This window comes from Salvelinus fontinalis, chromosome 13 (assembly GCF_029448725.1).
Source record: "Salvelinus fontinalis isolate EN_2023a chromosome 13, ASM2944872v1, whole genome shotgun sequence".
In the NCBI taxonomy this organism is placed as follows: Eukaryota; Metazoa; Chordata; class Actinopteri; order Salmoniformes; family Salmonidae; genus Salvelinus; species Salvelinus fontinalis.
Window position 1 is genome coordinate 40,050,969 of NC_074677.1, and position 17,761 is coordinate 40,068,729.

Below are 17,761 nucleotides of genomic sequence, written 5' to 3' on the forward strand. Positions count from 1 at the left end.
GAAAGCAAAGTTTAAAGGACACAATTATTATTTCAGTAAAAAAATCATTACTTATCACCTTGTCAACGTCTTGACTATGTTTACTATTCATTTTGAAACTCATTTCAGGTACGTTTTGATGGAAAACAAAGACATTTCTAACTGACCCCAAACTTTTGAACGATAGTGTATATATATATATATTTTTTGTTAACGCTAAACTCTCACAGGTGATGGTTGTGCTGCGCACACATCATGTCTGATGAATTAGCTGACATTTTGACACCGTGAATGTGACGTGAGTGCAATTTTCTCGAGATCAGAACAGATCTGAACAATGAAAGTGGCAATGATGATTACGGCACTGAATGATCGATGGCCGTGTCCCGTCTGTCTCCGACCTGTACTGGCCTTTTTCCTGATGTGCACTGACAGTAGTACTGATGAAATAAACGATGGTACAGTGGCCAGGGTGAAGCCCTGTCTCAATCTGGATCCACACAATCAAGTTCATGTGTCGTTTCGAGACTCACAAGCAATTCCTAACACAGTAACTCAATTAACCAATCCTTCCAGAGCAGAGCCACAGGATTACCATGAGGAAGTGCTGCCGAAAGAAAGAGAGAGAGAGACGATGCTGTCTGTTTCATCTGGTTTGGGCAGAATGAACTGTCTTGTCTGCCCCCCCCCCCCCCCCCCACAGCCATCCACAGGGCTCCTTTGATCTACTTGCTGTTTCCCTAAGGCCACTTGAGCTACGCACACAGAGGGAAAAGGCCACAATGGTTGAATAAAAGAGACGGCAGATTAGGTTTGGTTTGGAACAGAAGCTCGGGCTAGCACTGACCCCGTGTCTCTGTCTTCAGTTTGAAAGGTGGTGGTGTCTCAGTCATGAGGATTGCATGTTCTTGAACTCCAACCTGATCTCTCTGGGATCGTCGGTCAATGCCTGATTTTGTTGCAATCTTGCTATTGTACAACTCAAAAGTGTTTTGTGCCTCATGGCAAGATGCCGGTTCAAATATCAACCACAGTATTTGTCAAATTTTCCTAAAAGAATGCCCACATTGCAATTGTCAGGGAATGTATTTTTCCGCGTCAGACTGTGAATGAGTGCCATAGCCTCGGTCTGCATTTAGCTTGCAGTTTAACTTTGACCATGAAACGAATGACACATTAACCACTTTAGGTGCAAAACCATTACGTTCAAGTTAATTGGAAAACAAAATGAATATTCACCATGACTGTGCAGTTCAATATGCATTTTTGTCTTCTGCTTTTTCCCAGGGGAGCTTTTTCTGTGGTGCGTAGATGCGTCAAGGTCCTCTCAGGGCAAGAGTATGCTGCTAAGATCATCAACACCAAGAAGCTCTCTGCCAGGGGTACGTTTTCTTATCCCTCTCCAACTCCCCTAAATATGTTTTAACAGTCCCCATGGCGATTATTGCATTGTTGGGTTTTCAGTTTGCAAGAAAGGCATTTCATTGTACTTGTGCATGTGACATTAAAACTTGAAACGTGAAACTCATTTCATCCTCAGTTTTGCCAGAATCCTTCGTTGGGTACTGACCTGGAGAACGCTGCTGGCTCACATTTTTTAAAATGTTTTGAACTGACTGGATATCTGACTGTGGTTTTCCACGGTTTGATTGGCACATTCCTTTTTCAGTCCCCCCCCCCCCTAGTCCTAAAGAAGACAGCCCCTTCTTGTGATCATCTGGTCAATGAATTATAGTTGTAACATTCTCTACCGGGATGTCAACTACTGTTGTTGCTCAGTTTAGTCTGTGATCCTACGCTTGACAGCGGGTTTGCAGTAAAACACTTCTCCGTAGACACCAAATTGATATGACATTTACTCTTAGTATTGCTGGTCCATTGTAATTAATAACCTTGAAACGACGTGAGACAAACAAGTAGCGGTGACTTCATAATAGTTTGTAATAGTTACTAATAGTCAGTGGCAACAAGGTGCCATAGAGCTGGAATCCTTAATGAGGAAACTGCCACGTCTGTTTGGGGTATCACAACAACAACATAAGTCAGTGCAAACAACGAACACTGTTTTCTTCCCGACGACATCACGGCACGCGCGATAGAACAGCCGAATATGTACCGCGATGCTTGACGCTCCTCACCTCCGTTTCGTCTAACTAAACAAAAACAATAACAAAGTGGCTGAGGGAGGACAGTGGTTCTGTTTCCCCTAACTCGGATTCCGTCTTTAACATTAATTAACAGGCTGGCATATACCAAGGCATTCTGAGGGACCACACAGCAGACAAAGTGTTCTTCTTTTCATTTGAAAAAAAATCTGATTTTCTGGTGCTGTTTGAGATGAAAAACCTAGGCTGTGTCTAAAATGGCATCCTCTTCACTACTTTTGACCAGGGCCCACAGGGCCCTATACAGGAAATAGGATGCCATTTTGGATGCAGCACTACTGTCTGGTAGGAGTGTGGGAGGAACCAGAATGCCCCACAGGTACGCTAGTTATCAGCAACTCACACCTCCTACACAATGTTCATTTGATATACTGTTCATCAATGTATGTACCTTATCATATAAAACAGTAAAAAAATCAATATATATCTTGCATAAAAACTATAGATAATATTCACATGCATGGCACACACGCCACACGCACTCACTCAAGTCAAAGGAATCCATCCTAACTCAATCAAGACCTATCATGTCTCCTTGGGAAACACTGTAAGGCAGTCTGTAATAATGCATCCACTTGCATTAATTTTTGCGTTGTGCTGAGCTGAATTGGCCTTCGGGGGTCGAGCCTGAGCAGCAGCAGCAGTTGAGTGATACCACTCAACTGAAACATGTTGACATCTCTGCTACAAGGAGACTGTGAAAGAATACACAAGTAGTACAGAGGAATGGCCGGGAGTACGCAGGAATTAGAAAATGTAAATTCAACATTTGCATAATCGTACTGCCACCTATAGTCTTTTGACCTGGTGAGACGGTATTTGGGTTTATACTTGCAGTAGCTACAGCATAGCATTAGCACTATTGAGGGAAATCCATGGAGTGGTGGTAGACTTAAGCTCCATATAATGGGCCTTGGCTGTTAGGCTGCTCAATCAATTCAAAGGCGGTATTGGGTGAATCTCCTTTTACGAGCATGTTACAGAGTGGTGGAGTGCAGGGAGCATGACTCCTCATTGAACTAACCCATGTAGCTGCACTGTATCACTGAGCTGCTGGCGGGCAGACAGGCAGAGAAGGTGCGCTGAACGAGAGGAGTGCACCAGAGAAAGAGACAAAAGACAAGCAGAGCTATTCATTAAATATTTCCTCTCCTCCTCTGTCGGCCTATTAAGAGAGAGAGAGAGAGAGAGAGAGAGGGAGACAGAGAGAGAGAGACAGACAGACAGACAGACAGACAGACAGACAGACAGACAGACAGACAGACAGACAGACAGACAGACAGAGTGAGAGTGAGAGTGAGAGTGAGAGTGAGAGTGAGAGTGAGAGTGAGAGAGAGGTGTCTTGTATTAACCGGATGGAGGATATTCTAGCCTGAGTTAACTTCATACTTCTGAGAATGTAATGAACAATAGATAGGCGATTTCCTCCACTTTGCGTCTATCTCTTCACTTAGATCACTTTGTATCACAACATTTCATTATCTATGAGCTTTTTTTTTTTTTTACTTGAAAACAAAACATATAAAAAATCTACACTGTTTACATAGCTAACAGCCAGATGAAATTCAAACATCATGGCTGTGTATTGTAAACTGTTCATCTTAATTTTGGCATTTAATGGCTTTCGGGCCATTCAGATTAACAGAGTTTGCTTGTTTTTCATAATTGTATTTCTGTATTTTTTTGTGTTTCCTATGCTCCGCCTTGATTGAAGTATTTATGTCTATAACTTTTGATGTCTAATTGCTGCTGAGCTCCCTTGCAAACGAGACGTTGGTCTCAGTGGGACTCCATATGCTAAAATTAAAATAACAATACAAATAAAACAAGCACCTAATCATCGTCAGGATTCCTGAACAGATCACAGCAGCAAGCCCTGAACTCGTGTGACCCCGGGCCAAAATCCATGACTGTTTTAAGTTAGCTAAGTCAACTACTGCTGTAGTCAACAGCTGAACATAAAATCAATTCAGAGTTGACAAGGTCCTCATCAGTAAGAACGAAGTGACTGTGTAGCACAACCACGCACACCCACTCACTGCCTGTGTGTCGACACACAGGACACTGTTGCCTGAGGAGGCATGAAAGCCTCAGCGGCTCCTTTGTATGGCAGCAACTCTCATCTGAAGTCATTAGGCTGTGCCAGACTGGCAGAGAATGGAAGCACAGCCACGACAACAAGTGCAATCTGACAATCTCCCCTAAACATTCCGACAGGCCCCAGGTTCACTCCTCTCATACAAGGGGGCACGCGCTGATCCAGTTTTAATTAGCTAGCTACAATATAAGCAGAATCGACACTGGTTTGAGCATGTTATTGGGTCCTCATCCCCTGGTTAAAGATTGATTCTAACAAAGACAGCTTCCTTGGCCCCCTCACCTCAGCTGTGAAGCCTACTGCCTTACAGTGGCGGTCAGTTTTTTTGAGCATGGCCTAATTTCTATTACAGCATATTGGATGACTGTCATTCATATTCCGTTCACCCAGTTCAATATAACAGCGATTGGTTTAGGCTGCTACATGATACTGGAATTTTCCCTATACCCATCATGAGGTTGCTGCAACCTAGCCTATGAATGACAGTTTACAACGTAGGTGCACACAGGTTGAGAGACAAATTTGAGGTGACAGACAATGACATACGGACGGACAGTGACATTCAATACCGTCTTGCACACTCTTACCTCCATCTAACTGATATAGGGTATACTCATTAGTCCAACAGTTGGAAATGAGAATTTTTATTGGACAAATTCAGGTATGTTTATCCCCGTTTTGCTTACGTTTAAGAAACGTTTTCAACAGAATCAGCGGAATGAATACACAGTTCATTTTCATGGCAGCCACGCTGTATTCCTTCACGCATAAATGCACTCTCCTCCTCTCACCATTTCCCTTCACTTGTGGACTTCAATGTATGTGACCAGGCAAAAAAATAACATTCCAAGCCAAACCACTACATACAGTCTACATCGCTGTCACCATATTAACTAATGTAACATCATAGTCAGCATAGCTAATAGAACTAACAAGTTAGTAAACCCGCTACAATCATGCAGTAACGTTACAGTGTACAGTCAGTAAGCAGTTACACCGGTGGGCCGCAGTCGCAATAAATGAGTAAATCCAAAAACTTACCTTGATATGGAAGAGTTCCAGTGTTGTGTTGGAAAGTCATAGCCACCTAGCTAACATAGCATCTCTCTGTTTGAGCAGGGTGTTTGCTAGCTGAGTAACATTAAGTGAAACTGAAAGTGGAAAGTGTCTATTTCTCTCTTGCTTCTCCTTCATTTTGGAAGAAATTAGATTGTTTTAAACTGTTCTCTCTTTGAGTCAACTACTCACCACATGTTATGCACTGCAGTGCTAGCTATCTGTAGCTTATGCTTTAAGTACTACATTCATTCTCTGACCCTTTGATTGGGTGGACAACATGTCAGTTCATGCTGCAAGAGCTCTGATAGGTTGGAGGACGTCCTCCGGAAATTGTCATAATTACCGTGTAAGTCTTTGGAAAGGGGTGAGAACCATGAGCCTCCTAGGTTTTGTATTGAAGTTAATGTACCTAGATGAGGACGGAAGCTAGCTGTCCTCCGGCTACCCCATGGTGCTACCCTACAGAGTGCTGTTGAGGCTAATGTAGACCTTCTTTACAAAATAGTGTGATTTAATAAATTATTTGGTGACGTGATTATATTTAGTATAGTTTTATCTAAAAAGGATAACTATTTAAGTTTTACAATAAAAAAAAAATGATTTTCAATGAGGAGGATGGTCCTGCCCTTCCTTCTCTGAGGAGCCTCCACTGCTGCCTTACTCTACCTCACCATGTCCCACCTCTGTACTCAGTCTGGTCCCATAGACTAGACGTAACATAGTAAAATGTAAATCCGGGACACTCAAATTAGTATGATATGTTACGTTTGGTATGTTAAATAAGACAGAAGGTTACTTAACACAAAAACAAAAGTAGGGTGGTTGGTCGGGGTGGATGTGTAGGCATATAAGGCAAATAGCAACCCTAAGGTTGCATGTTTGAATCTCATCACGGACAACTTTAGCATTTTAGCCGATTAGCAACTTTGAAACTACTTGATACTTTTTTAGCTACTTTGCAAGTAATTAAAATGTTTGATAAGCCTTCCCCAAACCCTTTAACCTAAACTTAACCCTAAACCTTAACCCTAAACCCCTAACCCTAACCTCTAGCATAGCTAACGTTTGGCACCTAGCTAACATTAGCCACCTAGGTAACATTAGCATGAGCCACCTAGCCACCTAGAAGTAATAGCATATTATATGTTTTGCAAATTCGCAACGTATTGTACCAATTGTAATTCGTAACATATCATACAAAATGGATGATGGACATCCACAAATTAATACATATACACTGCTCAAAAAAATAAAGGGAACACTTAAACAACACAATGTAACTCCAAGTCAATCACACTTCTGTGAAATCAAACTGTTCACTTAGGATGCAACACTGATTGACAATACATTTCACAAGCTGTTGTGCAAATGGAATAGACAAAAGGTGGAAATTATAGGCAATTAGCAAGACACCCCCAATAAAGGAGTGATTCTGCAGGTGGTGACCACAGACCACGTCTCAGTTCCTATGCTTACTGGCTGATGTTTTGGTCACTTTTGAATGCTGGCGGTGCTCTCACTCTAGTGGTAGCATGAGACGGAGTCTACAACCCACACAAGTGGCTCAGGTAGTGCAGCTCATCCAGGATGGCACATCAATGCGAGCTGTGGCAAGAAGATTTGCTGTGTCTGTCAGCGTAGTGTCCAGAGCATGGAGGCGCTACCAGGAGACAGGCCGGTCCATCAGGAGGCGTGGAGGAGGCCGTAGGAGGGCAACAACCCAGCAGCAGGACCGCTACCTCCGCCTTTGTGCAAGGAGGAGCACTGCCAGAGTCATTCAAAATGACCTGCAGCAGGCCACAAATGTGCAGAATAATAGTGAATACATCAAAACTTTGAAGTAACACATATGGAATCATTTATTAACCAAAAAAGTGGTAAACAAATCAACATATATTTTATATTTGAGATTCTTCAAAGTAGCCACTTTGAGTAGCCTTGATTACAGCTTTGCACACTTGGCATTGTCTCAACCAACTTCACCTGGAATACTTTTTCCAACAGTCTTGAAGGAGTTCTCAGATATTTTGAGCACTTGTTAGCTGCTTTTCCTTAACTCTTTGGTCCAACTCATCCCAAACCAACTCAATACGGTTGAGGTCAGGTGATTGTGGAGGTCAGGTCATCTGATGCAGCACTCCATCACTCTCCTTCTTGGTCAAATAGCCCTTTCACAGCCTGGAGGTGTGTTGGGTCATTGTCCTGTTGAAAAACAAATGATAGTCCCACTAAACGCAAACCACTTGGGATGGCGTATCGCTGCAGAATACTGTGGTAGTCATGCTGGTTTAGTGTGCCTTGAATTCTAAATAAATCCCTTGTCAGTGTCACAAGCAGAGCACCCCCACACCATCACACCTCCTCCTCCATGCTTCACGGTGAGAACCACACATGCGAATATCAAGACAAGGCGGTTGGAACCAAAAATCTCAAATTTGGACTTATCAGACGCAGGAAAGATTTCCACCGGTCTAATGTCCATTGCTCATGTTTCATGGCCCAAGCTAGTCTCTTCTTCTTATTGGTGTCCTTTAGTAATGGTTTCTTTGCAGCAATTCGACCATGAAGGCCTGATTCACACAGTCTCCCATGAAGCATTTATTTGGGCTGCAATTTCTGAGGTGCAGTTGACTCTAATGAACTTATCCTCTGCAGCAAAGGTAACTCTGGGTCTTCCTTTCCTGTGCCGGTTTTCATGAGAGCCAGCTTCATCATAGTTCTTGATTGTTTTTGCGACTGCCCTTGAAGAAACTTTCAAAGTTCTTGACCTTTTCCTTATTGTCTGACCTTCATGTCTTAATTAAAGTAATGATGGACTGTCATTTCTCTTTGCTTATTTGAGCTGTTCTTGCCATTATATGGACTTGGTCTGTATACCACCCCTATCTTGTCACAACACAACTGATAGGCTCAAATGCATTAAGAATAACTTCTTAGGAATAGCCCCCCTTTTTTTCAATTTTTGCCTAAAATGACATACCCAAATCTAACTGCCTGTAGCTCAGGCCCTGAATCAAGGATATGCATATTCTTGGTACCATTTGAAAGGAAACAATTTGAAGTTCGTGGTGGAAATGTGAATTGAATGTCGGAGAATATAACACAATAAATCTGGTAGAAGAAAATACAAAGAAAAAAACAACCGTTTTTTTTGTATTTTCTTTCTACCACTAGCTTTGAAATGCAACAGAAAGGTCCCAAATCTAGCCATCACTCTGGTTGTAATTCCGATTGTGTCCACAATAGGGCAGGAATGTATGTGCAAAGTTTCATACTGATAACTTGAAGTATGAGCAAGCTACATGATATTTAGTGTGAAGTCACCCAGATACATTTGGGCAAATCGTGAAGGGCACATTTACATTACATTTTTCTGCAAGAATATTGTCAAATCTGTAAACCTGGACTTTGATTTAGCTTTTCCAGTATTAGTAGCCATATTGTAAATTCAACATTTGCAAAACACCCAGTTGTCATAACTTCTTAACTCTCCATATTCTTGCAATTTTTGTCCAAAAGGAAAAGGCTTACTGTCGCACAAGGTTAGCAGCCAAATTTTGTAACAGATACGGGGTTTCCGCATACTCCCATAAAGCCCAGCTCATTGGCTATCTAGCTAGCTTTGACTGGTTGAAACATTGAAACAACGTTTAGGGTTAGATTTAGGGTTAGATTCCTTTCTTTGCAAATTGAACGAGTGGAAATACAAAATCGATCGTGCATGCTATATGGACCTTTTTAGGATATGAAAAATGATTTTATCTAACAAAATGACATTTCATGTTATCTCTGGGACCCTTTGGATGATAAATCAGAGCATGATTTCGGAATGTAAGTACACATTTCACCTTCAGAGGTGAATTTATCAAACCTATCGCGGTGAAAAAAGTGTTTTGTTGTTAGGAGCTCTCCTCAAACAATAGCATGGCATTTTTTCGCAGTAATAGCTACTGTAAATTGTACAGTGCAGTTATATGAACAAGAATTTAAGCTTTCAGCCGATATAAGACACTTATATGTACCGACATTTGTTGTTTCTCTAAAATCTGCGGTCGTGACACACAACGCTGCATGATTTACAACTGCTCCTATTTAAGAAGGAAAGAAATTCCACACGTTAACTTTTAACCTGTCTAGGATCAGCGTGGCGCTAGCGGCACACCCCCCCCCCCCCCCCCACTGAAAAACCAGTGCCGCGAAATTCAAAAAAAATATTTTTTTAAAATATTTAACTTTCACACATTAAAGTCCAATACAGCTAATGAAAGACACAGATCTTGTGAATCCAGTCAACATTTCCGATTTTTAAAATGTTTTACAGGGAAGACACAATATGTAAAGATGTACATCTATTACCTAAAAACACATTAGCATAATCCACCATCTTTTATTTGTCCACCAACACCAGTAGCCATCACCAATTCGGCTAAACTAAGATATTTATAGCCCCTAACCAACAAAAAAACTCATTAGATGACAGTCTGATAACATATTTATGGTATGGGATAGGTTTTGTTAGAAAAAAGTGCATATTTCAGGTAGATGGCATAGTTTACAATTGCACCCACCATCACAAATGGACTAGAATAATTACAATGAGCAACGTGTTTACCTAACTACTAATCATCAAACATTTCGTAAAAATACACAGCATACACGAATCGAAAGACACAGATCCTGTGAATACAGACAATATTTCAGATTTTCTAAGTGTCTTACAGCGAAAACACAATAAATCGTTATATTAGCTTAGCACATAGCAATTAGCAGCCCAGCATTGATTCTAGCCAAAGTGAGCGATAAAAGTCAACATCGCCAAAAGATATTAATTTTTTCACTAACCTTCTCAGAATTCTTCCGATGACACTCCTGTAACATCACATTACAACATGCATATACAGTTTGATCGAAAATGTTTATATTTAGCCACCAAAATCATGGTTAGACAATGTGAAATGTAGACAAGCTGGTAAAGAAAAAGTCCTTGCGCCACTTAGACAGTGATCTACTCTTATACATAAATACTCATAAACGTGACTAAAAAATATAGGGTGGACAGGGATTGATAGACAATTTAATTCTTAATACAATTGCGTTATTACATTTTTTAATTTATCCTTACTTTTCAATACAGTTTGCGCCAAGCGAAGCTACGTCAAAAAACATGGCGTCCTAAGCCACTAAAATGTTTCGACAGAAACACGATTTATCATAATAAAAATGTCCTACCTTGAGCTGTTCTTCCATCAGTATCTTGGGCAAAGGATCCTTTCTTGGGAGAAATCGTCTTTTGGTGGAAAGCTGTCCTCTTGCCATGTGGAAATGTCAACTGCGTTCGGGATGAACTGAAAAGCGTGCCCAACTTTTCACATCGTTGCAAAAATAAATGTCCCAAAATCGCACTAAACGGATATAAATTGCTATAAAACGCTTTAAATTAACTACTTTATGATGTTTTTAACTCCTATAACGAGTGAAAAGATGACCGGAGAAATATAACAGGCTAAACTAACGCTTGGAACAGGTGCGCGCCGGTGTCCTCTAGGCTCATGACGCAGCTCCCAAAGAATGACTAGCTTCAGGGTTTTTTCATTTGTAGGGCCTGTGAACGCGCAATCGACCCCGTTGGAATCGTCATCACGTAAAGGCATCCAGGGGAAGACGTAAGAAGTGTCCGTATAGTCATAGCAACGACAGTGCCCTTTTAACTGACTTCAGAAAAGTGGCCAACATTTCTCAAATCTGACTCCATGTCAGGGAAATTGCTGTAGAATGGGCTCTGTTCCACTTAGAGACAAAATTTCAACTCCTATAGAAACTATAGACTGTTTTCTATCCAATAATAATAATAATATGCATATTGTACGATCAAGGATTTTGTGGGAAGCCGTTTAAAAAATTAGCCAAATTAGCATAAATAGTCTAAACAGCGCCCCCATCCCCAACAGGTTAACAAGGCACACCTGTAAATTGAAATGCATTCCAGGTACTACCTCATTAGGCTGGTTGAGAGAATGCCAAGAGTGTGCAAATCTGTCATGAAGGCAAAGGGTGGCTACTTTGAAGAATCTCAAATATAAAATCTATTTTGATTTGTTTAACACTTTTTTGGTTACTACATGATTCCATATGTGTTATTTCATAGTTTTGATGTCTTCACTATTATTCTACAATGTAGTAAATAGTAAAAATAAAGAAAAACCCTTTTAAATGGTACCGTAAACGAACGTGTCTAATTGAACGTCTACCAATCCAGGTTGCTCTGCTGTATCATCCTCCTCTTCTTTATCCCTGGCAAGCAACTCCCATTTCACCCGGTTTCCCATCCCTCCTCCGCACCATAGATTCTTCTTTTATCCATTCCTTTTCCACTAAAGCCCAACACACTCAGTCCTATTAGGGGATTTTAAGGGTCAATGTCTGTTCAAGACTGTGCATTTCATGTTGCCACGATTCAAACTTTGTTAAGTGTCATAATGAAGCGTTGACTTTCAACTTGGCTTTCCAGGTCTTTTGCTTCACATTTGTTGAAGTGTTCCTGAACAGCATTAGTCACTAAGGTGAGAGAGTGACACAACTCTATACCTTCCCCGTGGTGGGAGTTTGTGCAAATGTGCACATTCTTTGTAAAACCAAATCACTTTGTGTCTTGCGGGGGAGACTTTACTGAGAAAGACTGTGATGAATCAAAAGCTCTGATGCATTAATATTAATGAGTTAACAATTCCTGCCTTTGAGATTCTTTAAAGGTTTTTCTTCAGTTTGTTGTGATGCAACCCATATAACAACCAACTGAGCTGCTGAAGGAGAGGCTCCTGAGCCAACATCACTGCCAACATATTTGCTTAAAATGGTTGAAATGTACTTGTATTGCTAGGAGGAATTTATATTGTATACGGACTCATATTTCCAGAGTCAGAGTATACCTGAGCTACGGCTCTTCCAGATAAGCACCACTTGCTTGATATTTACAATGCCATTTGGTGAGTTTAAACAGGTAGTGTTGTGTGTTGTATTGAAGTATCAACATTTCAAAACCATTTTATTGTGTGAGAACTACACTAAATATCTCGTCACCAGAACCACAGCGCTGTGACACGGACATTGACCACCAGAAGAGGCTGATATTGGCTCGATGTTCCGACCATGTCCTCCTACCGGGCTCTCGTGTGAAGGGCGCGCGGTGACACATCGTTTAAACAACAACGAGAGGACTGCTGGGCGCAGCCTGATTGAAGGGCCCTCAGAGGACCTAGCGTGGGCCTGCTGATTCACCTGAGAGGGAGGAGGCGGAGGGAAGAGAGGAGGGAAGGAGGGAAAAGAGAGGAGCGAGGGGAGGGAGGGAGTGAAGAGAGAGCAGGGAGGAAGGGGAGGTATAGGCAGTAGGAAGGTTACGGAGGGGAAGGAGATGGTGTCAGACTGAGCACATGCTGACTCTCTACCTACTGACTCTCTACCTACGGACTCTCTACATGCTGACTCTCTACCTACGGACTCTCTAAGTGCTGACTCTCTACCTACGGACTCTCTAAGTGCTGACTCTCTACCTACGGACTCTCTAAGTGCTGACTCTCTACCTACTGACTCTCTACATAATGACTCTCTACCTACTGACTCTCTACCTACTGACTCTCTACCTACTGACTCTCTACATGCTGACTCTCTACCTACTGACTCTCTACCTACTGACTCTACCTACTGACTCTCTACGTGCTGACTCTCTACCTACTGACTCTCTACCTACTGACTCTCTAAGTGCTGACTCTCTACCTACTGACTCTCTAAGTGCTGACTCTCTACCTACTGACTCTCTACATACTGACTCTCTACCTACTGACTCTCTACCTACTGACTCTCTACCTACTGACTCTCTAAGTGCTGACTCTCTACCTACTGACTCTCTACATGCTGACTCTCTACCTACTGACTCTCTAAGTGCTGACTCTCTACCTACGGACTCTCTACATGCTGACTCTCTACCTACTGATTCTCTACGTGCTGACTCTCTACCTACTGACTCTCTACCTACTGACTCTCTACCTACTGATTCTCTACCTACTGACTCTCTACCTACTGATTCTCTACCTACTGACTCTCTGCCTACTGATTCTCTACCTACTGACTCTCTACCTACTGACTCTCTACCTACTGACTCTCTACCTACTGACTCTCTACCTACTGACTCTCTACCTACTGACTCTCTACCTACTGACTCTCTACCTACTGACTCTCTACGTGCTGACTCTCTACCTACTGATTCTCTACCTACTGACTCTCTACCTACTGACTCTCTACGTGCTGACTCTCTACCTACTGACTCTCTACCTACTGACTCTCTACCTACTGACTCTCTACCTACTGACTCTCTACCTACTGATTCTCTACGTGCTGACTCTCTACCTACTGACTCTTTACCTACTGACTCTCTACCTACTGACTCTCTACCTACTGATTCTCTACGTGCTGACTCTCTACCTACTGACTCTTTACCTACTGACTCTCTACCTACTGACTCTCTACGTGTTGACTCTCTACCTACCATGTTTGACTCTCTATTACTGTTTTTTTTTACCACATTCTTGCCTACATGCGCTTGTTATACCTCCCGTGCACATGCAGCATTGCCGGGGAAAAGTGGTGGTAGTGGTGTGCAGATGCTGGTGGGCGTCTATTTTAATAAATCCATTGAGAGTATACACCATCAAAAATAAATCCATTATTCATTAGTTTAGACAGGTCCTAAGAAACAGAAGACTAATAAGATGTATTTTCAAAAGAATAGAATAGCATATTTTGAGTATAATTAGGCCTATGTTACGGGTCTGTGCAGCCATGGCTGCCATCCAAATGAAATCAATAGTTCATTATTTTGTTCATTAACCGGACAAGACACACCTACCCAATCACATTCAACAGACATAGATTTTATAGTAAGAATATAATGGCATATAAAGTAATAAAATACAACTAATATTCTTGATTCAGGCTACATTATTCCATGCTACGTTTTTCTGATGAGTGATAGATGAGCAAACGAATAGATGAGCTATATCACCTCCACTTATTTGCCCAGACAGAAACCAATGAAACAAATAGCCTATAGAGATGGAGATTCAGTGAAATAAAACCACATTAAGTCACAGCCTTTCGGCCGGGAGTAGGCCTAGGCTACTAAGCGACTAGGAGTAAAATAATCAATTTGTTAAACTACATAATATGGCAAAATGTTGAAATAAATGAGACAACTAGACGAGATGCTCATGAGCAGCACTCGCCCCAACCTAGCTAACATTTCACCAGCCTAATTGTAGCCTATAACCAATATCCAAATAGAGATTTAGTGAAAACAAAAATCGGACATTGATTGATTTATCAAGAAGAGTCCCCACGCTTGTCTCAAAGCAGCACGATGAGGCTATTCCAATCATGTCATATCGGTGCTGATGTGAATATCATCTCGTTGACCACACGCAGGTAGGCTATTGCTTCAAATGTTTTACAAGGATTGGATGACTTTGGGAGTTTTAGTAAGCAACAATTTGATACATACGTTCAATTCGATTAGCCTACTTTATTCCAGTATTTTCCCTGTTCCATGATATTTATTCCCACAGTAATTCCAGCCTGGTCTCATAGACTAGACGTAACAGAGTAAATTTAAATCCAGGACACTTAAATTAGTATATGTTAGGTTTGGTATGGTTACATAAGACAGATTGTGGGTTGTGGTTGGTTGGATGGATGGATGGGTGTATAACGGGAATGTCTAGAAACCCAAAGGTTGGAAGTTCTCATCATGGACCATCAAGGATCATTCGAATTTTAGCTGATCAGCAACTTTACAACTACTTACTGCTTTTTAGCTACCTTGCAACTACTTAGCATGTTAACCACATAGCCACCTAGCTACAATTCATAACTTATCATACGATTTGCAAATTCGCAACATATTGTACATTTTGAAAATCCGTAACACATAATACAAATTGTAATTCATACACAATGGGTGATGTACATCCACAAATGAATACATACCATATGAAACATGACATAAAAAGACAGTAAAAAAAGAGCTAGAAAAAAATTGATTTACTACTAAAAGACCAAAATATATCACTTTTGCAACGAGCTGTCAAAATAAAGACCAGAATTTACATGTTTCACTATAACTAATCCAAAAACATCTGGTCTTCGATGAAACATTTTTTTTCCCTCATGAAAGTTACTCTTTAGGAGCAGAGTGTGTGCCAATGCCTCCTCAGCATTATGGTTTCAATACTAAGCTGTAGGCAAAACTTTACTCAAATGATTACTAAGTTTTTTGGCGGAATTAAAAGTTCCAGCTTTGATACCGGCAATACCTTTCAGATATAAAGGAAAGGCAGAAAAAAAGTTGCCGGTCTGGTAAAGTTGGTGGAAAAAGTATGAAAGGTACAACATTTGCCGTTTCTAAAAAGGATGTATTTGGGTATTTTTGGAGACTTTGTTCATGTTTAGCCATGGCCCCTATACTGCAGAACAAGCAATGAGGAAGTCTACTGCTGGTGCGGTAAGTTTCTCAAAACCAAATGAAATCGTAAAAAACAAGCTTCTGGACCCTTCTATGACTGTAACGGTGGTCCTCCTCCTCTTCAACCGAAAAGGAGGAGTAGTGATGGAACCAAGGCGCAGCGGGTAGTGATGACATCATTTATTACAGAAAGACGAAAAAACACGAACTTGACTATAAACTAACAAAACAACAAACGGTGTAGACAGACCTGGACGACGAACTCACATAAACACGAAGAACGCACGAACAGGGAAAATAGCCTACACATAAATGACGATGAACAAACAAACCGAACAGTCCTGTATGGTGCGACAAACACTGACACAGGAGACAACCACCCACAACGAACACTGTGAAACAACCTACCTAAATATGACTCTCAATTAGAGGAACGCCAAACACCTGCCTCTAATTAAGAGCCATACCAGGCAACCCATAAACCAACATAGAAACAGAAAACATAGAATGCCCACCCAAACTCACGTCCTGACCAACTAACACATACAACAAACTAACATAAATAGGTCAGGAACGTGACAATGACGTCCCTTTTACATCAAAAATAGAGATTTGGTTAATAAAAAGAAAAGTCAACCACTCCTTTAATATGACCTCCTCATGCTTTAAATCACAGGTCACAATAATAGGATGCACATAATTAAGTTACTGTCTAATGAGTTGGTGTGCCTCTGTAATTGGCTATGGCAGACTTGGCAGACATTTCTTCTTGAGATAATATACATGCAGATGCTATGCTCCAAAATGATTAGTGAGGATTTTTCATGTTACTATTTACTTTTTTACACAAAGCCTGCCTCTCTACTTGCTATGTAGACACTGACTTTGGGTTGGGGACCCTCAGGTGTAAGGCTCGGGTGTAAGGCTCAGGTGTAAGGCTCAGGTGTAAGGGTGAACAGAATGGATTGCATGGAGCAGGGAAAGACACTTGGCTGAGTAGCAGAGGAGGCCCATTAGCATTCTGATAATATACTGGTTGGAACATTTAACCCAAATCATTTGTGAGTGAGCTTTATTTCTGACTTTAGATTTAAAAAAAGGCATCACACCAAAATGTGTATTCGTCATAGTAAAAACAAACTCAAGGCATCACACTATCCAAAAGTGTATTTATTGTGCGTCTACTTGGAGACAAACTGCGCAGGTTTTCGTCCAGGGTCAGGTCCATGTTTGCCGAGATATTAACCTTACAGGTTAAAGTCCATGCAGCAAGAGTGCAAAATGAGACCACCCATTGGCATGGTGTCTGTGTCGATGTGTTAATCAATACTGTACATATGTTAAGTTGTAAATCCATTCACTGAATAGTGAACACCAATGATACTGTACAAAGTTCCACTGGTATGGTGTATTGGACATATCATTTTCTACGGCTTATGTAATTTGCTCTTTGACTGTTGTTGGGTAATACATGATTGGGAAACTGTTTTGTAAGGTTCATTGTAGTCTCACACTCTCCTTGTATATTGCCGTTGACCTGTGCTCAGTGTTGTTGAAGTTTTTATTTGAAATCCTCCCCGTTGGAGGATTTATACAGGGTTATAATAACTAAGTTTGCTGTGACTTTTCCCTCTGTAGTTTTTTTTCAAACTCATATATCTTATAATTCTATTTCTGGTATATTCCGCAGCGTTGCTTAGCAACACCATTTTCAAAGTCCAGAACATATCTTTGCTTATACCTTACAATGGATACAGTACGGTACAGGAGGGCTGTACGGGGGGGGAGATTGTCATACACTTATTAAAACGCTGGTACGGCAACAAATATTATAGAAGTAAAGAACGAGGGGATATTTGTTTCATATCTCATCTGTCTAATGGTGGAACCACTGAAACATTACTCATTTATAATGACACATGTAGCTGCTACACAGCACTTGGGGTTTTG

At 41.1% G+C, this 17,761-nt stretch overlaps 1 protein-coding gene across 4 annotated transcripts in view; it reads left to right on the forward strand.

Moving 5' to 3' along the window:
* Window positions 1-17,761, forward strand: part of LOC129868659 (calcium/calmodulin-dependent protein kinase type II subunit alpha) — an 82,406-nt gene that overhangs the window by 5,904 nt on the left and 58,741 nt on the right. For all 4 annotated transcript variants that reach the window (XM_055942832.1, XM_055942833.1, XM_055942829.1 and 1 more), the window contains exon 2: window positions 1,267-1,361. In XM_055942832.1, coding sequence (XP_055798807.1) covers window positions 1,267-1,361 — 95 coding nt within the window. The remainder of the gene's footprint in view (window positions 1-1,266; window positions 1,362-17,761) is intronic.